The sequence below is a fragment of the Phyllobates terribilis genome, unplaced genomic scaffold (genome assembly GCF_046119375.1).
Source record: "Phyllobates terribilis strain yellow unplaced genomic scaffold, ASM4611937v1 Scaffold_2__4_contigs__length_985480577, whole genome shotgun sequence".
Lineage (NCBI taxonomy): Eukaryota > Metazoa > Chordata > Amphibia > Anura > Dendrobatidae > Phyllobates > Phyllobates terribilis.
In genome coordinates, this window is record NW_027362762.1 from 294,302,427 (window position 1) to 294,325,554 (window position 23,128).

Sequence of the window (23,128 nt, forward strand, 5' to 3'; positions counted from 1 at the left end):
GGCAGGTCAGTTTATTAGCAGTATGCTGAACATAAAGTCCAGCAGCAATAATGATTTTCTTCAGCGAGGAACAAACAATACAAGATGTTTTCTTAGGCATGATTCACATAATCCAATTTTCACACACATTTAGGATATCATTGGAAGCTCCCCCTTTTAGAGGACACAAAAAACAAGTCTTTCCATAGCCGAGATTTGCTCTTTTTTGAAGAACTCTACTTTCCAGCTTCTCTAAGCACACAACTTTTCCTCTTTCTTGCTCACACAGGCAACTTCCCCTTTTAATCACCACTAGTGCCGCACTTGGAGCCTTAGTTCAACAGTCCCTCCTAAATATCGGACCCCAGAATCCACCGGTTAGGACCCACACCGATTGTCAGAATAGAGACCCTTATCCCCTACATGGTTCAACTCCAAGAACTGCATAAAAAGAATTGCATTGGTGAAAGTACTGTCATTGAAACACAGAAATCCAATTAATTAAAAAACAGCATTAATAAAAGAAAACGCACCAAAGACGCACACATTATTATAAAACCAGTGTCTAATCTACACCAAAACTGTGACGTCAGCACAAAAGATGGAGACTGTGATGCCTGTTCAATGACTAATTCTTCTTCTGAGCTGAGATTATTTTTCATTATTGTTAGGACTATTGTCCTTTGTTTCTCACTAGGCATTAAACCCTAGCTGCAGTGTTCCCAATCCTTAAACATTTTTGTTCACCAAAACTGAAAATGTGAAAATACTCTATATCTTTCGGTTGAGTTCACACATTTCATTCATGTTACGTTGTTGCATTTTTTATTTTCAGCACTTCTAAAATCACTGGAAAACCTCATAATTTTTTACATGATTTTTTGGAAAAACACTGAAAAAAATAGTACAATGCATGAACTCACCCTAAAAGTGTAATTAAACTTTGAAGCATCTTTTTATGTTATAACCCCTTAATAGTCCTGCTCAAGGGTAGAAGCACTCAGCTAATGAATGAGAGCACACACATTGTGTATGGACTGTAATGCAGCGACTTGCTGGCATTACGGTAATGGTCCCGGATATGTTTTACCTGACCATGTACCTTCCCCCTCAGGTGACTGGTCACATGACTGTGACATAGCACAGGTCCCGCATGCACAGAATGTCTGTCTGATCACATGACTGTGACATCAGCAAGGTCCTGTCAGTATGTGTGTGTGTGTGTGCACAGGATGCATATATAAACCCTGCTTGATGGGAGACAGGTGTGTTCTGTGAGAGAGGCGTAAGGCCTGTTCCTGTGTGTGTGGGACACCGACCGTGTGAGGCCTAGTGAGGCCGAGTGAAGCCTGGTGCCTGAAAGGTCGAGACTGGATCCTGTGTGGATGCTAGTGGCCTTGGAAGGCAGAGGTTTTGATGAAGAGTCCTGCAAGGCAGAGCCTGGATCCTGTGTGGATGTCAGTGGCCTTTGAGGGAACGACGGCTAGAGACCCCCACCTGGGAAGCCGCAAAGCCACAGTGGTGGCGGATTATTGAGGAAGAGTCCTGAAAGGCAGAGCCTGGATCCTGTGTGGATGTCAGTGGCCTTTGACGGAACGATGGCTGGAGACCCCCACCTGGGAAGCCGCAAAGCCACAGTGGTGGCAGAGTAATGGACTGAGACAGCTAAACCCGGCAAAGGTAATACACTACGTTATATGGACATTGCTATATGATTACCTTGCGGAAGGCTGTACCTGGAGCAAGTGGGCCGGTGTGTCACTTGGCTCATGAATATTGTATATATGTGTGTCGGCGTGCCACTGAGTTGGACCCTGTCATATGCGGTTTCTGAAGTAATAAACTGCTGTATTGAGAAAATACCGGAAAGACATTGCACGTGTGCATTGATTGTCGCAGCGAAGCGAGTATCCCTCATTATCATGTCTAGCGCTGCCTTACATATGGTGGAGAATGCGGGCAACTGTAGCCCGGTTGCTAGCGGCAATGACAACCCGGTTGCTAGGGGCAACTGCAGTCTGGTTGCTTAAGGCAACTGCAGCCCGGTTGCTAGGGGCAACAGCATAGGACGACGAGTGTGGATTAAAGCAGTGGTCCCCAACTTTATTTGCACCAGGGACCGACTTCAAGCAAGACCATTTTTTCATGGCCCGGCAGGGCGGGGTGTGGGTGTGGAGCCATGCCAGGAGCCCCACATAGTGTGCTGTGCCGGGAGCCATGTCACTGAGGCCCCATCATGCCCTGCAGCAAGATGGGGCAGCTGTGTCCTGACAGCTGCTATTCAGCTGCATTCACTTAATCCTGCTTCAGGACCTGTGGTGACATCACAGTCATGTGACCTTGATGTCATCACAGGTCCTCTACCGGTGTTCCCTGCGGGAGTCTAGAACAGCAGGCAGCATCCACCCCACACAATGTGCTCCGAGCCGCAGCACTATCAATATTTAGTGATTGTCTGCGGCAGCGGCGAGGACCGGCAAAAAACCCCCAATGGCCCGGTCCTGGTCCGCGGACCGGTGGTTGGGGAGCCCTGGATTAAAGCATCTGGCTGCAACTCAGATTGTCGTCGCACTCAAATCCGGTTGTTTGCTGCAACTCGGCGTGGTTGCGAAGTTTGTCGTCGCACTCAAATCTGGTTGTTTGCTGCAACTCGGCGGGGTTGCGAAGATTGTCGTCGCACTCAAATCCGGTTTTGCTGCAACTCGGCGGGGTTGCAAAGGTTGTCGTCGCACTCCAATCCGGTTTTGCTGTGGCTCGGCAGGGCCACGAAATTTTTCCGGGGAGAGCGGTGTGTGAATAGTGTCCTGAGGAAATGCTGGAGCAGATAAAAATGGCTGTGAAAGGAGCAGCAACTGAGTCTGAAGCTATTGAGCGATTAGAGCGATTAAAGTGCCTGTTAAAACCGGAGCAGGTATTTGAGAAACGTCTACTGGACATGAAACTGGACATGGGGCAGGAACCACAGGAGCGAATGGCCTGTTACAGAGAGGCGGCAGCAGACCATTCCTTGAACTCCCCGGGGGCGCCCTTGTTGTCCCAGAGTGCCCGGGGAGGTGGTAAGAGCTGTTGTGAACTGAGTCCTAAGACTATTGTTGATTTTTCTTGTAAAAATTCCCCTGCCGGTGTGGTTGTTACAAAGGGGGCGGAGTCTAAAAAAGGGGCGGTTGTTCAAAACAGCGTGGAGGATAGAAAATAAAAAAAAATTACTGGTGGTGGGTTGGTACCTCCTAAAAATGACAATGTGACCGTTGATAACAGGGTAGCTCCAGTAGAAGGGGGTGACGTCAAGGTGGGAGGTGACCTGTTAGTCCACAACACCACGGGGAGTGACACAGACGCCGTAGCTGACGGTGACACTACGAAAGTAGAAGGAGAGGTCAGTCAGGAGGGGCTAGACGAGGTGAGAAAGTCCCCATCTCGTAGACGGCGCAAGGGCCACAAAAAGGTTGCTCCTGTAGACTTGGCGGAAAATGAAAATAAAGAGAATGTAGTACTGTGTGCCTTTGCTTCAAGTGTGGATCCTCCATTAGAGGTAGAAGTGGAGGTGGCCAGTCGTGACCAAGAGCTGGAGCCTATCGGCCAGCAGGGTCAGAGTGACGTGCAGCAATTATGTGAAAACCTGGGGAACGTGTCCTCAGACCAGTTGATCCTGGAGTCTGAACAGCAGAAAATACACCAGCTTGTGAAGAACTTACAGTGAGATCTAAAGGGAAGCAACGAGGAAATTAACCAGTGGAAGGAAATGTTCTACGCAATTAAGGAGGACCGCCGCAAAATCAAGGAAGAGGTTTTACAGTTGAAGCTTGAGAAGGAGGCGCGGCAGGATGGTGTTTCTGGATGCGAACAAATCCTAGAATGACTGCGCAAACAGCTCAACCAGGAGCTGTGTGACTCCAAGAAGGAGTGTGGTGAACGCAGTAGGGAACTGCAACAGAGTAAGAGAGATTATGAGGATCTCCTCAAGGTGAAGAAAAAACTAGAGGAGGATAAGGCTGGTGCTGAGCAAGTGCGCCAAGTGGTTGAGACCACTCTGCAAGACACCCGTGAGGAGAATGATGATCTCCGGGGAAAGACCCTAGATCTGGAAGCTCAGGTGAAGGAGTTACAGATGTCCTGTGATACTCTCCAGAAGGCGGAGACGTACCTTAAGGAAACAGTCAGCAAGATGGAAGCTGAGCGAGAGAGGATGGAGGAGTCCATTGGAAAAGCCACAGACCAGGGCCAGGAGTTGACCGCTGGTGATGGGAGGTATGAAGCAGATACCTCCTCGAGTGATGTGGGCTCTGAGGGTTCGGTGGATGTCTGAGCCGAGATCAAGCAGCTCAAGGAGTTGCTACAAACCCAGTGGACGCAAGAGAAGCGTGAGAGACTGGCTATTGAGAGCCGAGTGGGCGCATTGGAGACGGAGAGGTCTGAGAGAGCTCTGCTGCTGGAAGAGCAGTTGAAGCAGGAAGAGCTACAGAGACGGGCCGCTGAGAGGCGAGTGGCGGAGCTAGAGGAAGAAGTCTCTGGGCTCAAAAGTCGCCTGACAAAGTATCACTCAGTGAACGAGGCCTTCTTGGAGAAGGAAAAGGGCGAACACGTTGCACTCACTCCCTTATACCATGAGAAGGTGGACCTGAGGAGAGCTAAGAGAGTGTTAACCACAGATAAATATGAGATGGAAGTGGTCAAGACGAAAATTCGTGAAGTTGTAGCTGTGAGTCAGCTCAGGGAAAGCATACAGGGTGACGAAGCTGGAGGTCAGTTGTCCCTGAAATCTGAGCTGGTTGATCGTCTGGAAACCACTGGTGAGACCGAAACGTCTCGGTACAAGTGCCTCGTATATGTACCCGAGGATTTGAGGGAAGAATGCACCAGTGAGTCCGTGCATGAGGAGTTTAAGAAGGCCGTGGGAGCCTGTAAGGTGTACTTGACCTCAGAAGCTAAACAGCTGGTGGTCCTGTCCACGACCGAAGTCACAGTGAAGAGGGTGGCGATCCTAAGTGACATGCACTGGCGATGTATTCGCACGAAGCGGTTTCTGCGGTTGAAGACGGAACAAGCCGTTAGACAACTGGAGTTGATGAGGAAAGCTCACAGTATGCGTGAAGAGGTCATCCGGGTGCCTCATGTTCTGGTGATGAAGCTCTTTGGGAGAAATGGTCGAGCCATGCAGATGATGGTCAAGAAGTCTGGTGTGGTGAAAGTAAGCAGTCCACGTGATCATCAGGACTGGATACCAGACGAAGACGGCATGGTATCATTCTCCACTGTAGGAACAGAAGAAAGCCTGGGATATATGCGCATGCTGTTGGAGTACCGAGTGACCTACCTGCGAGAGGTAGAACAGTTGAATCTCGCTAGACTGCGAGTGGATAGACAGCATCATCTGAGTAGCAGAAGATGGCAGCCGTCTATAAATTATGAGACCAGGCAGAGAAAGGGCCCCCTAAATAATAGAACAGCTATAGCTGGAGTTAGGGACCTTTCAAGATGTCCTGAGAGTAGTGGGCGTGGGTTTAGAGGTAGTGAGACCTCCAGTAACTCGGGTTTCAGCAGCCCATACAAACGACCCAATAGAGGACGGGACAGTACGGAGTCGAACCGGACCTTAGATACCAGGGCATGTGAGTCGCTCTGCTGTATTGACCGCTGGGAGCGGGGGAGACCTGACAAGGTTACGTCCGACCGCTGGGAGCGGGGGAGACCTGACAAGGTTACAACTGACCGCTGGGAGCAGGGGAGCTCTGACAAGGTTACGACCCGGAAAGGTGACCTGATGAAGTCAGTGACAGTGACAAATGGTAGGTCCCTAAGGAATGGGCTAATGTCGTTGACTAATGTTCCAGGGGCTGAGTAGCACAATTGTAAAGTACATGGTCTCTATGTGAACTGGGGGTTATAATGTCATTGTGTATATTATGTGTTCAACCCCACAAGTTTGAACAGAGCTGGGGGTTATAGTGATTGTGTATATTATGTGTTCAACCCCACAAGTTTGAACAGAGGGGGGGATATGTAATGCAGTGACTTGCTGGCATTACGGTAATGGTCCACGATATGTTTTACCTGACCATGTACCTTCCCCCTCAGGTGACTGGTCACATGACTGTGACATAGCACAGGTCCTGCGCGCACAGAATGTCTGTCTGATCACATGACTGTGACATCAGCAAGGTCCTGTCAGTATGTGTGTGTGTGTGCACAGGATGCATATATAAACCCTGCTTGATGGGAGACAGGTGTGTTCTGTGAGAGAGGCGTAAGGCCTGTTCCCGTGTGTGTGGGACACCGACCGTGTGAGGCCTAGTGAGGCCGAGTGAAGCCTGGTGCCTGAAAGGTCGAGACTGGATCCTGTGTGGATGCTAGTGGCCTTGGAAGGCAGAGGTTTTGATGAAGAGTCCTGAAAGGCAGAGCCTGGATCCTGTGTGGATGTCAGTGGCCTTTGAGGGAACGACAGCTAGAGACCCCCACCTGGGAAGCCGCAAAGCCACAGTGGTGGCAGAGTAATGGACTGAGACAGCTAAACCCGGCAAAGGTAATACACTACGTTATATGGACATTGCTATGGACATTGCTATATGATTACCTTGCGGAAGGCTGTACCTGGAGCAAGTGGGCCTTTGTGTCACTTGGCTCATGAATATTATATATATGTGTGTGTGTGCCACTGAGTTGGACCCGGTCATATGCGGTTTATGAAGTAATAAACTGCTGTATTGAGAAAATACCGGAAAGACATTGCACGTGTGCATTGATTGTCGCAGCGAAGCGAGTATCCCCCATTATGATGTCTAGCGCTGCCTTACAGGACCTATTGACTTTCTATTGAGCCCGTACATCAGTTTTCTTGTGCTCATGCTTTAGCTTAGACTGGTTTCACACATCCACATATCTCTGGTACCGGAAAAAACGGTGCCGGAGATATCCGTGTCCCGTGTGTCACACGAGTGGCAACCGTGTGCCGCATCAGGATCACACGGATCTGCGCCTGGGAATCATAACTACAGTTAACACTGTTCCCAAGGGCTGGCTGCTGAACGCTGCCCTCATCATGGTTCCCTGCCGGCGCTGCCATCAGCACCAGTAGGGATAATGATGAGGGTAGTGGTAGTCTTCTCATGCAGTGTCCTCACCTGTAAAAATAAGAATTAAGAATAAAATAATAAAATCCATATACCGTACTCACCTCTCCTAAGTGTCGCCTGCTGTAATCAATGCGACCGCTGCTGCCAAGGAGTTGGGGAGAATGAGACGCTCCCGAGCTGCAGCTCAGGAGCGGTGTCCTGTCACTGAGCGCAGCTCTGGAGCGGCTCATTCTCCCCAGCTTCAGCGGTCGCATGGATTACTGCGGGGGACACCTAGGAGAGGTGAGTACATGGATTTTATTATTATTTTTTTTTTTACATGTGGGGACACTGCGGGAAAAGACTACCACTACCCTCATCATGGTTCCTGCTGATGCTGATCGCAGCACCAGCAGGGAACCATGACGAGGGCAGTGTTCAGCACCCGGCGCTTGGGAACAGCGCTAACTGTAGCGCGTTTTTCGGACCGTGTATCTTTTGTAACGATCTTGTCTCCGTGTGGAGCACACGAACACACGGTCCGTGAAAACACACTGAGATTTTCACAGACCCATTCATTTGAATGGGTCTGTGTGTGTCTGTGTCTCCGGTACGTGTGGAAACTGTCACCACTCGTACCAGAGATACTGACGTGTGAAAGATCCCTTAGTGTTTCTGCCCTGTGGCTTGAGTGATAGGTGAGGGTTTAATGACCAGATAACCCTACCAAGCTTTAAGAGGTTATAACATAAAATAGGTTATAGCAGGGCTTTTAAGAAGTTATGATATAATAAAAGATGTTTCAATCTTTAACTATGCTTTAAAATACCTCTAAAATCCATCATCTGTAATAGAAATGAAAGTGATGTGTTTTGGGAAAAAGATATACCTTGGGTCTCATTCAGACATCCTTGATTTTTCTCGTATGTAAAAACACAGACCATTGTTTATCAGGGTTTTGACTTTCATCAGTATTTGGTCAGAGTGTCAATTTTTATCATCACTGTTTCACATATAATAAATAAATGACAAAGCTTCGCATATTAATTACAATGTTAAATGAACAGATATAGCGCTAATCTGCAGGTTAATAGCGTTCTGAACCTGCCCAGCGCCCCCACTTAGACCCCCGCTGCCGGGAGGAAATTAACTTTATTCCTCCTGGCAGCATTCCGATTTCAGTCAGTCACGTAGTGCCCGCGCAGGTTCGGTCACCGCTCCGTGTATAGAGAGCGACTGCTGCAACCTGACCCCCCCGGCACTGACTGACTGCAGCTCAGCATTAGAGTCTGCTGTCAGTCAGTGTGTGCGGTTATAGCCGCTGCTCTCTATTCACAGAGCAGTTATTGAACCAGCAATTCACCAAGTGACTGAAACCGGAACCCTGTCAAGGGGAATAAAGTTCATTTCCTCCCAGCAGTGCGGGTCTGAGTGCGGATACGGGGCAGGATCAGAACGCTGTTACCCTGCTGATGAATCCTATATCTGCAGGTTAATAGTGTTTTCAGGTGACAGGTTCCCTTTAAGCACACTTCACTCGGATTGTACAATGATGCGTGTGCTGTCCATGCTTTTTATGGACAGGCAGACTTGTATGAGTAGTTTTGAACTTTGACTCAAAGTTTGCCCAAAACCAACATGTCGTTGTGATTTTTTGCAGACTATTTAGTCCACCAAAAATATATGTGCATGTGAATAGCCCCACAGACTATAATAGTGCGCAGTTGTTCTATCCATGAAAAACACGGAGACAACCGGTACGTGACTCAGACCTTAACTTAACCTCCTTAACTTCCAGTATGGCTGTAGAATTTCAAAGTTCTGCTTCTATGAAAGATTGTTTGTTTTATCAAGTGCTGTATTGGATTTCCATCTTTACTCAATTTATAAAAATTGGACATTTTGGGGATTGAAACATGCAAAAATATCAGAAGATGGTAATGGCCTTAGGGGCAAAAAAGAGATGTGTATTATTTTATAGGAATTTCCCTTACTATTATTATTTTATTTTAAATTTGAGTAAGGCCGGTTTCACACATCTGTGTTTTGTGGTCTGCACTCGGACCACGATGCACAGACATAGCCGTAGGTCTCCTAGGCTTAACGTGACAGCCTCATATATGCGAAAGATGGATGTGTGAAAACAGCTAGTATGCATTTATTTATTCTTTTACATAGCTCCTGTGTGATTGTACTTCTAATGTACTTTATATATTACGACCGTTTGTATATCTTGATGAGAGCATCTTTTTTTTTTATCATACATACCACCTTTTATATTGTAGAACAGGACGCATCCAAAACTCTAGACTACATTATCTAAATCAAGTTTAATGTCATGTCATGCACTTCATTTTATGGAGCACACTGATGTTTTTCTGAAGATAAGGAACCCATACAGTAATCTTATAACTTCATCTTTGAAAGTATTAGTGTGGCTTTATGTTATGATCAAATAGGCTAATTTTACACATCTCTTCTTTTTTTTCTTTTGGGCGTACGTGAAAAACAAAGCCATCTTGGATCAGATTTTCATCAGTTTTGGTCACTGTGTCAAGTTTTTCATGTATAAAAAAAAAAAACCTGATGGAAGGTTCTCAAGTTTGTCCTAGCAAACATTCACCTAAAGGTTGAGAGCACACCAATGCAATCTTTTTTTTTTGTGAACTTGTGGACAGCCCCATAGACCTTAATGTAAACTAAGATCGAGCGCATACAACAAAATCAGACTTGTGAAAGGGGCCTTAGATATCAGGTTTGATGTTCTTTTAATTAATAAATTATTTTGGTTAGAGTGAAGGATGCCATGGGATATGTATCGTAAAGTATAGTCTTAAGACATAAAGTAAGGGTCCATTTACACTGCACAATTGACATGAACAAACGATATTAGGAATGCTCATTTCACGAAAATCTTGTCTACACAGATCACCCCATGAATGAGCAAATGTTCGTCTGCATTTATATTAACAACTATGCCAAGAACTATGGCAGCCTATGCGCATTCTATTTCAGATCATTCAGTAGGCATTGATAAGAGTAGTCTGCCTGTGTAAACAGGTATTTAAACAACCGCTGAGGAGCAATCAAGTTGCTGATTGGCGGTCATTTAATGCCGCCAGTCAGCTAGAATAAACCGACCTTTAAAAGCTCTAGATTGTGTTTGGGGCCAGCACATTTTCTGATGTACAGTACAGACCAAAAGTTTGGACACACCTTCTCATTTAAAGATTTTTCTGTATTTTCTTGACTATGGAAATTGTACATTCACACTGAAGGCATCAAAACTATTAATTATCACATGTGGAATTATATACTTAACAAAAAAGTGTGAAGCAACTGAAAATATGTCTTATATTCTAGGTTCTTCAAAGTAGCCACCTTTTACTTTGATGACTGCTTTGCACACTCTTGGCATTCTCTTGATGAGCTTCAAGAGGTAATAACCGGAAATGGTCTTCCAACAATCTTGAAGGAGTTCCCAGAGATGCTTAGCACTTGTTGGCCCTTTCGCCTTCACTCTGCGGTCCAGCTCACCCCAAACCATCTCGATTGGGTTCAGGTCTGGTGACTGTGGAGGCCAGGTCATCTGGCGTAGAACCCCATCACTCTCCCTCTTGGTCAAATAGCCCTTACACAGCCTGGAGGTGTGTTTGGGGTCATTGTCCTGTTGAAAAATAAATGATGGTCCAACTAAACGCAAAACGGATGGAATAGCATGCCGCTGCAAGATGCTGTGGTAGCCATGCTGGTTCAGTATGCCTTCAATTTTGAATAAATCCCCAACAGTGTCACCAGCAAAGCACCCCCACACCATCACACATCCTCCTCCATGCTTCATGGTGGGAACCAGGCATGTTGAGTCCATCCGTTCACCAAAGATCTCAAATTTGGACTCATCAGACCAAAGCACAGATTTCCACTGGTCTAATGTCCATTTCTTATATTCTTTAGCCCAAACAAGTCTCTTCTGCTTGTTGCCTGTCCTTAGCAGTGGTTTCCTAGCAGCTATTTTACCATGAAGGCCTGCTGCACAAAGTCTCCTCTTAACAGTTGTTGTAGAGATGTGTCTGCTGCTAGAACTCTGTGTGGCATTGACCTGGTCTCTAATCTGAGCTGCTGTTAACCTGCGATTTCTGAGGCTGGTGACTCGGATAAACTTATCCTCAGAAGCAGAGGTGACTCTTGGTCTTGCTTTCCTGGGGCGGTCCTCATGTGAGCCAGTTTCTTTGTAGCGATTGATGGTTTTTGCAACTGCACTTGGGGACACTTTCAAAGTTTTCCCAATTTTTCAGACTGACTGACCTTCATTTCTTAAAGTAATGATGGCCACTCGTTTTTCTTTACTTAGCTGCTCTTTTCTTGCCATAATACAAATTTTAACAGCCTATTCAGTGGGACTATCAGCTGTGTATCCACCAGAGTTCTGCACAACACAACTGATGGTCCCAACCCCATTTATAAGGCAAGAAATCCCACTTATTAAACCTGACAGGGCACACCTGTGAAGTGAAAACCATTTCCGGTGACTACCTCTTGAAGCTCATCAAGAGAATGCCAAGAGTGTGCAAAGCAGTCATCAAAGCAAAAGGTGGCCACTTTGAAGAACCTAGAATATAAGACATATTTTCAGTTATTTCACACTTTTTTGTTAAGTATATAATTCCACATGTGTTAATTCATAGTTTTGATGCCTTCAGTGTGAATGTACAATTTTCATAGTCATGAAAATACAGAAAAATCTTTAAATGAGAAGGTGTGTCCAAACTTTTGGTCTGTACTTTATTTGGCCTAAATTGGCCTATGTAGACACTTTTGTTATGCTAGAGTAGCAACTCGGGAAAATAGGTAACAAACTAAAAACTGCAACTGACCCTGCTGGTTCCTTTACAGACTAGAGATCCTCACCCCCGCAGTCCCTAATAGTTCATGCATGAGCAGAGATAGCCCTAACCACTGACTAGAAGATGGCAGCTCCGACCAAAACTGCCTGAAAGGCCTTCGAGCACTTCACGTTCTTCACAAAGAACCGGAGGGTAGTGCAGAGTGTAAATTGCCTACAAAAGGGAAAGTATGCTGAATAGAAGGAAAGATCCCACAGTGCGTAAAGAAAACCACGAAATACAAAATAAAGTATAAAGTACATACTTTTAGATTATATGCCACCTACTTCCTAAAAAGAGACAGAAGTTAGGTATAGAGTAAAGAACAGAAACAGCTAGGAGATAAACCCTAGCTGGAATTTCACTGACTGGCTTTAAGGTACAAGGTAGAATAGCTGAACATTCACAAGAAATTCACATTCATAAGAAACCATCACCAGTAGGAAATCCCAGCAGGAGGAAAAAATATAAATGTGCACCCGGAGAAAAGGTGTATCTGCTGTGGCTCGGCGGATAGAGAAGCCAACCACAAAACACAGGCTCAAGTGTTCGAATCCAGGAGCATGACACACTTGCTCTTCTTCTCATAGGTATTTTTAATATTGCGAGCGACACCTGTTATTAGTGAAACCTTACGATGGACAATATATACAATATATAACTTATCGGTATAACATCACAAATTCAAGGACAAGGTAGCTAATTTAGATTCCATAGAAATATTTCACTAGCTTCAGGATTTCTATTCAGTTTTCTGCTGATGACTAGAAAGTCTTATGTCTCGACTCTTGGCACCTAAAATAAAGTCATTGGCTCCTGATTTCATCTGTCTTGAACATGAAGTATTTTGTGTATTATTGTCTTAATAAGTAAATTTGCCTTCATTTTCAGGCAATAGAATTTTTCAGATTTTTTGTGCATGGTAAAAGCATAATGTATTACTGTAACCACTGTTAAATGTGAAGATCTGACGCTCAGTTATCTTGAGACAAAATGGAGAAGGCAAATGAATATTTCTACCTCATGTTTGATATGTAAGACTTTTAGCTCTAGTATCATGTTATTCTACTATTAGAATACTTTAATGCTTCAAAGTGAACCTATTAATACAATAATTAGCCTATGGGTGAGGCCCTATGGTTAAGGTTTTGCCCGTTTACTGGTGTTCTTGACCAATGCTTTCAGAGTAACCGATCTGACTAGGCAATTTAACCTGTTGCGGCAATTACAACATGATACGGATCTATTGTTAACAGAGCTCTTAATTAAATATTTTTATTGTTTTCTTTTATTTTTATTGAAGATAGATCATGCAGATCATAACATTGAAAGTTAATTCTGTGATACTTATACTAAGTAATGCTGTATGACAGTTACTCCATCAGCATGTCTGTAGGCAAAATACAGAACCTTATTTATTCTTTTTTAGGGTGGAATATTTGGTTGGAATCGCTTCTTTCAACCACTGCGGCAACGACGGGTTGCCAATCATGCAGAACCACAAGCGCCACCACCTCCAGCACCTGAAGAGCAGGTATGCCATGTTGTATTTGACTCACCAATATTGAGAAAGTAGAGATACTAGGTTTCTCCCTTATTTTTTTTTTTTATTATAGACTATATTTATGGAAACTACAATTTGTATTGCCTCTGTAAATGTCATATCATATAAATGCAAAAAATAAAAGTAAATTTCCACAGAGGGAAAAAGGAAACCATTTCAAACCTTTCATAGCATAAAACATGCTGGGGGATTCCACCTTTAACATGGGATGGATAGCCCATTGATGTATGATCATTGGGGTTACAGCACTTCTGTGAGCACTACATATTTTTCATTGTACACATAAGAATAGCTGCTCATCACAGTCTCTTCTGCTGATCTAGGGGGCTCTGTTGGTTAAACCCCCACTGATCAAATATTGATGACATATTTTAGGGATAGGCCATTAATGCAGGATATGTCTTTTGTTATTTGTAGAGATGGGCGAACCCGAACTATAAAGTTCGGGGTCCATACCGAACACCTAGTGTTCGGGCATGTACCCCAAATACGGACTTCCTCAAGACGTTCCTGCAGTGTATAGCGCTGAGCTGCCATGAGAAAGTTCATAGGAGTTCATGAGCTGATGAGCCCCGGTGATCTCACATCCAGCACCGCTTCTGCGTGAGAAAGTTCTAATAATAATCAGTAGAGGCTAAGCAAACAGCTGTCATGGCAACTCAGCGCTACACACTGCAGGAGCGATTACACGCCTTTCAGTGTGTAGCCGGTTGCCGGGTAGAGCAGTCACATCAGCTGATGTGACTGCTCTACAAGTGATCCGGATCGTCGTGGCACAGTATGGATTACGGCCGATAGGTGAGTATTATGGTGGTTTATTATTTTTTCTCTTTAACAGGTGACAATGGCTTCGGGGATTAGTTGTTAGGTAAGTATTATGGTGTTTTTTTATTTTTGACTCTTTACATGGGACAGTGGCTTCTGGGATTAGTCGTTAAGGTGAGTATAACTGTGTTTTTTATTTTTATTTCAATATTTATTTATTTTTAACTTTTTCTTTCTTTATTTTCAGCACAGGCGCGGCTGATGACTACTCCCATCAGCGGCGCCTGCTCTCGCTATTATCAGTGACAGCAGGCGTAGGCTGATGGGAGTAGTAGTCTCATCAGCCGACACATGTGACCAGCGGTAAAATTTTTACCGCCGGTTACAGTCACAGCTGCGGGCTCATGCTAACATCTGACAAGCGTGAATCCGCAGCACTCCGACAGGCGGTAACGATCTTACCAGTGTTTTCAGCGCTGTCACTTAGATGACAGTATGGAAAACCACAGATGTTCAGGCCCCCCATTCATATGAATGGGGTCCAGGTTCGGGTTCAGGTACTGTTTTGGAGATGAACATCCACGGGTCCGCCCATCACTAGTTATTAGCTCTTAATTTTTTAACCCAAATCTTTTTCATTTCTTTTCTTTGAAGAGTTGTGGCCTAAGCATTTCTAAGTGTTTACACCACAATAATGGTGTGAAGCACTTTTAAAAGTTGCAAACATTTTTGCAACACAGTTGCACAAAGATTTTGCAACTTTTTGTGTTTTGACAACAGTTTCCCACTACTCTACCATAATGGACGGTGCTGGGGAGGAGCAGGGACAAGGCGTGTCATCACCCGCCCGTCAAATTCATCAATGATGGCAGCGTTTCTTACGGCAGAAATGTTACTCCATTCCCTGACTGGAGTAATATTTCCAGCGAGGCGAATGCCAGTGATAAGATGTTCCATATTCATTAAGTGGAATGCGCCTCTTAATGAATTCAACACATGTTATTACTTGATGCCCCTCATTAAGTTGGGTGTATGAAATGCCAGCCTTATTGTGGCTAGTAGGCAGGGCTGCCACCAGGAATTTTAGGGCCCCATGCTGGCAAAATGTTTGAGCCCCCTTGAGACTCCGCCCAGGCTCCACCCCAGTTCCGCCTCCACCCCTCAAACTTTCCACAGTCCCACCGCCCATTCTTAGAAAAACTCCACTTATGCACCACGTCCTCACCAATCACACATTTACAGTTCCCATCGAACCATATCACATACATAACCAGCAGCTTTGTTTTGGCCAAAAGATTTTTTAAGGCGCCACCAGGACAAGGTAAACTCTTCTGTCAAGGCCCTACTCTACTCTAACCTATTAAACATTTCTTATAATACCCAATACTCTTTTTAGATATATTTTTCATTAAGGGAATGTGTCACATACATTTTTTAAAAATGACCAATAATACCACATACTAGGGATAAATACTGCAACGCCATAACCAGACCACATATTAGCACCACATAGTGACCAAGTAATACCACATACAAGGAACAAATACCGCCACACCATGGCCGGACCACATATTACCATGACATAGTGACTGACTACTACAATACTGTTCATTAATAAAAAAACACAATACTAATATTACCATAAGTGCAATTATGCACAGGAGCTCTGCACATAATATAAAGTGTATAGTGTAAGTGTACAGGTAATACAGGGATCACCAGTGACATTATACACAGGAGTTATATATATAGTGTCAGTGTACAGGTAATACAGGGATCATCAGTGACATTATACACAGGAGCTGTGTATAAAGTGTATAGCGTACAGGTAATACAGAGATCACCAGTGATATTATACACAGGAGCTCTGTATATAGTGTACAGATAATACAGGGATCACCAGTGACATTATACACAGGAGCTCTGTGTATAATGTCAGTGTACAGGTAATACAGTAATCACCAGTGACATTATACACAGGAGCTATATATATAGTGTCAGTGTACAGGTAATACAGGGATCATCAGTGACATTATACACAGGAGCTCTGTATAAAGTGTATAGCGTACAGGTAATACAGTGATCACCAGTGACATTATACACAGGAGCTCTGTATATAGTGTCAGTGTACAGGCAATACAGGGATCACCAGTGACATTATACACAGGAGCTCTATATATAGTGTCCATGTACAGGTAATACAGGGATCACCAGTGACATTATACACAGGAGCTCTGTATACAGTGTACAGGTAACACACTGATTCACCGGTGACGTCCTTCATCTTAGCTTTTCTTGTTCATCTGGCACAGACTGCCAGCCAGGACTCATCTCTGCAGAAAATAACAGATTCCCCAATTTTTCCCCATCTTCTACACTACACCAGATGAAGAAAAAAGCAACATAATGTCGCGTTGCACAGTTACAGGACCCCATCTCCACTGAAAACAGTATCCTAAAAAAATACCTCACAGCAATAATAATATCCTTTAACTAGCCCCTACAGCAATAATGTCCAACATCCTGCTCCCATATGTACTCCATCCTAGCCCCATTTGTCTCTCCATTCTGCCCCATGTCATCTCCATACTGCCCCATGTCATCTCCATACTGCCCCATGTCATCTCCATTCTACCCCATGCCATCTCCATTCTGCCCCTGTGTCATCTCCCATTCTGCCCCTGTGTCATCTCCCATTCTGCCCCTGTGTCATCTCCCATTCTGCCCCTGTGTCATCTCCCATTCTGCCCCTGTGTCATCTCCCATTCTGCCCCGTGTCATCTCTATTCTGCCCCCATGTCATCCCCATTGTGTCCCCATGTCATCTCCATTCTGCTCCCATGTCATCTCCATTCTGCTCCCATTCTGCCCCCGTGTCATCTCCCATTCTGCCCCGTGTCATCTCCCATTCTGCCCCCATGTCAACTCCATTCTGCCCCATGTCATCTCCATTCTGCCCCCATGTCATCTCCATTCTGCCCCCATGTCATCTCTCATTCTGCCCCCATGTCATCTCCCATCCTGCCCCCATGTCATCTCCCATCCTGCCCCCATGTCATCTCCCATCCTGCCCCCATGTCATCTCCATCCTGCCCCCCATGTCATTTCCATCCTGCCCCCATGTCATCTCCATTTGGCCCCCATGTCATCTCCATTCAGCCCCCATGTCATCTCCATTCTGCCCCATGTCGTCTCCCATTCTACCCCCATTTGCGTTCGTCTCTCCATTCTGCCCCCGTTTGTCTTTCCATTCTGCCCCCCGTTTGTCTCACTATCCTGCCCCCATTTGTCTCTACATTCTGCCCCCATGTCATCCCCATTGTGCCCCCATGTCATCCCCATTGTGCCCCCATGTCGTATCCTTCCTGCCCCCATGTCATCTCCATTCTGCTCCATGTCCTCTCCATTCTGCTCCCATGTCATCTCCATTCTGCTCCCATGTTGTCCCCATTGTGCCCTCATGTCATCTCCCATTCTGCCCTCATGCCATCTCTATTCTGTCCCCCGTTTGTCTCTCCATTCTGCCCCCATTTGTCTATACATTCTACCCCCATTTGTCTATACATTCTGCCCCATGTCATCTCCATTCTGCCTCATCTCATCTCCTATTCTGCCCCATGTCATCTCCTATTCTGCCTCATGTCATCTCCCATTCTGCCCCGTGTCATCTCCCATTCTGCCCCGTGTCATCTCCCATTCTGCCCCCATGTCAACTCCATTCTGCCCCCATGTCAACTCCATTCTGCCCCATGTCATCTCCATTCTGCCCCACGTCATCTCCATTTTGCCCCATGTCATCTCCCATCCTGCCCCTGTGTCATCTCCCATCCTGCCCCTGTGTCATCTCCCATTCAGCCCCCATGTCAACTCTATTCTGCCCCCATGTCATCTCCATTCTGCCCCATGTCATCTCCATTCTACTCCATGTCATCTCCATTCTGCCCCATGTCATTTCCATTCTGCCTCATGTCATCTCCTATTCTGCCCCATGTCATCTCCTATTCTGCCCCATGTCATCTCCTATTCTGCCCCATGTCATCTCCTATTCTGCACGTGTCATCTCCCATTCTGCCCCATGTCATCTCCATTCTGCCCCCGTGTCATCTCCATACTGCCCTCGTGTAATCTCCCATTCTGCCCCCGTGTCATCTTCCATTCTGCCCCCGTGTCATCTTCCATTCTGCCCCCGTGTCATTTCCCATTCTGCCCCCGTGTCATTTCCCATTCTGCCCCCGTGTCATCTCCATTCTGCCCCCGTGTCATCTCCATACTGCCCCATGTCATCTCCATTCTGCCCCATGTGTCTCCATTCTGCCCCCGTGTCATCTCCTATTCTGCTCCCGTGTCATCTCCTATTCTGCTCCCGTGTCATCTCCTATTCTGCCCCCGTGTCATCTCCTATTCTGCCCCCGTGTCATCTCCTATTCTGCCCCGTGTCATCTCCTATTCTGCCCCCGTGTCATCTCCTATTCTGCCCCGCGTCATCTCCCATTCTGCCCCCGTGTCATCTCCCATTCTGCCCTCGTGTCATCTCCCATTCTGCCCTCGTGTCATCTCCCATTCTGCCCCCGTGTCATCTCCCATTCTGCCCCCGTGTCATCTCCCATTCTGCCCCCGTGTCATCTCCCATTTTGCCTCCGTGTCATCTCCCATTTTGCCTCCGTGTCATCTCTCTTTCTACCCCCGTGTCATCTCCCATTCTGCCCCCGTGTCATCTCCCATTCTGCCCCCGTGTCATCTCCCATTCTGCCCCCGTGTCATCTCCCATTCTGCCCCCGTGTCATCTCCCATTCTGCCCCCGTGTCATCTCCCATTCTGCTCCCGTGTCATCTCCATTCTGCCCCCGTGTCATCTCCATACTGCCCCATGTCATCTCCATTCTGCCCCATGTCATCTCCATTCTGCCCCATGTGTCTCCATTCTGCCCCCATGTCATCTCTATTTTGCCCCGTGTCATCTCCTATTCTGCCCCCGTGTCATCTCCTATTCTGCCCCCGTGTCATCTCCTATTCTGCCCCGTGTCATCTCCCATTCTGCCCCCGTGTCATCTCCCATTCTGCCCCCGTGTCATCTCCCATTCTGCCCCCGTGTCATCTCCCATTCTGCCCTCGTGTCATCTCCCATTCTGCCCTCGTGTCATCTCCCATTCTGCCCTCGTGTCATCTCCCATTCTGCCCCCGTGTCATCTCCCATTTTGCCTCCGTGTCATCTCTCATTCTGCCCCTGTGTCATCTCCCATTCTGCCCCCGTGTCATCTCCCAATCTGCCCCTGTGTCATCTCCCAATCTGCCCCCGTGTCATCTCCCATTCTGCCCCCGTGTCATCTCCCATTCTGCCCCCGTGTCATCTCCCATTCTGCCCCCGTTTCATCTCCCATTCTGCCCCCGTTTCATCTCCCATTCTGCCCCCGTGTCATCTCCCATTCTGCCCCCGTGTCATCTCCCATTCTGCCCCCGTGTCATCTCCCATTCTGCCCCCGTGTCATTTCCCATTCTGCCCCCGTGTCATTTCCCATTCTGCCTCCGTATCATCTCCATTCTGTGCCTGTGTCATATCTATCCTGCCCCATGTTATCTCCATTCTGATCCGTCCGGCCCCTTTGCTCACTGGGCTCCATACTCCAGTAAGGGCAGTAATATCCTGATGGCGGCTTTGCTGATAGGGATCTAGGGTATACATTGCATATAAAAAGTGTCTAGCATTTAAACTGCATTTTGTCGTTGGACATATGTGATTAAGAGTGAAAAACATGTCTTGACCCTATAGCTAAACCAAACTCCCTCAGGCCTCAAAAGATTAAGATTGACCTCTTAATCCTAGTAGAAAATATTATTTTAATAAATTATTAAGTAGAAATATTACCCATACTGGTAGGTAGCTGTCTATAGACCTCATTGATTAATCGACTAAGACGGTTTAGGTGGGGAATTTTATATGAACTATATTTATACCATATGTTTGGTTTTAGACAGCTGGTCTAGAAATGTTACTTGTGTATTATTTTTAGTAATATCAGTAATGGGCTTTCCAATAAGGCATCTGGTGGGAAATTACAAGAGTTTTACTGATATTTTTATTCACTCTGTTGAAAGTTTTAATATATTCTACTTGATTCAGGTGAATACTTAACATGTCTATAAAACAAAATAGTGCATAGTTGTTGACTTCTGAAATACAGCAGTTTATACATTGAATGCTTTTCTGGGATGTCAAAACGGCAAAATAAATTGCAGGTTCTGAATTTTTAGTAATTAAGAATTCTATAGCAAAACCAAAGAAACGAGCTGGAGCACATTTTGGTAAAGTGCAATGTGTAGATGCACATTCACACTCTGGCTAGTAACAAATGTAGTCTAGGTTAAAAGCAAAATGAGCAAATACACTGCAGTAAATAAATAGAAATAGTACATGTAAATAATATAGAGTACTTAGTTGACACTGTTTTGATTAAAAAAAAAAAGCGTAAAAGCCATCCCATTGTGACAAGGTGTACCCAAACAGGATGGTCCTATATCTAGTGTGCAACCTCTCTGCGTGCCAGCAGGCCTCGATAGAGGGTACCAGAGCAGGACCCAGGCCTGACAGTTTAAAGACCTGCCCGTGGTAAGCTATATAAACTAAATGCACAGTCCAAAAAGGGGAGCCACGCATCTGTATGAGAAAAGTACAAAAAACTAGAGCAAAACCAAAGCACATGTTGGTATAAGTATAATGTGTAAGTGCACATTCACACTGTGGCCATTAACAAACATAACCTAGGATAAAAACAAAATGACCACATACCCTGCTGTAAATAAATAGTAATAACGTTTTGTATATACAAGGGTTTGGCTCCCTCTTTTTGGACATTTAGTTTTTACAGCATACTAACAGACAGGCCTGGGTCCTGCTCTGGCGCTGTCTATTCAGGCCTGCTGGCATTTAGAGGGGTTTTACATTAGAGATAGGACCATCCTAATTGGGTACACCTTGTCGCAGTGGGATGGCTTTTACACTTTTTGATCAGAATAATGTCAACTAAGTACCCTATGTTATTTACATGTACTGTTTACTTAAGAATATTTGTTCATTTTGTTTTACCCTAGGTTATAATAATTAAGAATTCTTCAGCTTGTTCTTGTGTTACACCTCACTAAGGTTAGGGCCACGCTGAGGCGTGGTGTAATTGATGTAAATCTGTGGCATAAGTTCTGCCCCACAATTTACAGTACTATGGATAGGTTTTTCTAAATCTAGCTTACTCATTCTTGTGTAGCATTGTTGCAGGCTAGAGTCTATGCAATGCATAGTTAGAAATCTGCATCAAATCAAGTAAAAGAGGTAACTCACTGATACATCTTCTGGTCAACTCATCCATAGTATGCAAATTACTAGTTTTATGCCATCATTCTGTTAATTTTACATGCCCCCAATCCTGGTATGCGTGGCACCCCTCACCCCCAATCCTGGTATGCGTGGCACCCCTCATCCCTATCCTGATATGCATGGTACCCCATCCCTCATCCCTATCCTGGTATGTATGGTACCCCATCCCTCATCCCCATACTGGTATGCATGGCCCCTCATCTGAATCCTGGTATGCATGGCACTCCTCATCCCTATCCTGGTATGCATGGCCCCTCATCCGAATCCCGGTATGCGTGGCACCCCTCATCCCCAATCCCGGTATGCGTGGCTCCCCTCATGCCCAATCCCGGTATGTGTGGCTCCCCTCATCCCCAATCCCGGTATGCGTGGCTCCCCTCATCCCCAATCCCGGTATGCGTGGCTCCCCTCATCCCCAATCCCGGTATGCGTGGCTCCCCTCATCCCCAATCCCGGTATGCGTGGCTCCCCTCATCCCCAATCCCGGTATGCGTGGCTCCCCTCATCCCCCATCCCGGTATGCGTGGCTCCCCTCATCCCCAATCCCGGTATGCTTGGCTCCCCTCATCCCCAATCCCGGTATGCGTGGCTCCCCTCATCCCCAATCCCGGTATGCGTGGCTCCCCTCATCCCCAATCCCGGTATGCGTGGCTCCCCTCATCCCCAATCCCGGTATGCGTGGCTCCCCTCATCCCCAATCCCGGTATGCGTGGCTTCCCTCATCCCTCATCCCCAATCCCGGTATGCGTGGCTCCGCTCATCCCCAATCCCGATATGCGTGGCTCCCCTCATCCCCATTCCTGGTATGCGTGGCTCCCCTCATCCCCATTCCCGGTATGCGTGGGCTCCCCTCATCCCCAATCCCGGTATGCGTGACTTCCCTCATCCCCAATCCTGGTATGCGTGGTACCCCTCACCCCCCCATCCTGGTATATGCATGGTCCCCTCACCCCACAATCCTGGTATATGCATGGTCCCCTCACCCCACAATCCTGATATGTGTGGCCCCCTCATCCCTTTCACACTGTACACACATACAAAAAAAAATAAACAGTTATACTCACCTTTCTTCTCTATACTCCAGCGCTGCAGCGTCCTGTTCTGCCGGAGGCCAGGGGAGGAGAGCGGTGCCGGAGCAGCGCGCTGTCCGGCGCCATTTTGCTGAAGACGCACTGTAAATGTGTCTTCAGTAAAATGGCGAAGAATAGAGCTATGCGCACTCGCTGATCCGACGCCTCACTCCTGCCCCCGGTCTCCGGCCAGAAGAGAGGCGCCGCGGCAACGCTCCTCTCAGTCAGGTAAGTATGCACATATGGTGCCGGAGATCGCGGTATGCGTTCAGTGCCTGCACATACCGCGATCTCCGGCGCCATACACCTCCTCTTACCTGTAAAAGGCTGGATGCCTGCTTCTGTCTGGAGCCAGACTGCGCGTCACGCATGCGCAGTCTATCGAGGCTTCAGACAGAGGGACGCATCCCCGGTTATATTATAGATGATAGGGCAGTTGTATTAACTTTCAAC

General features: G+C 46.3%; 1 protein-coding gene across 2 annotated transcripts in view; it reads left to right on the forward strand.

The window, feature by feature from the left end:
* UBAC2 (UBA domain containing 2) overlaps nucleotides 1-23,128 on the forward strand; it is a 192,000-nt gene that overhangs the window by 159,500 nt on the left and 9,372 nt on the right. For both annotated transcript variants that reach the window (XM_073664198.1, XM_073664199.1), the window contains exon 9: nucleotides 13,341-13,445. In XM_073664198.1, the coding sequence (XP_073520299.1) occupies nucleotides 13,341-13,445 (105 nt within the window). The remainder of the gene's footprint in view (nucleotides 1-13,340; nucleotides 13,446-23,128) is intronic.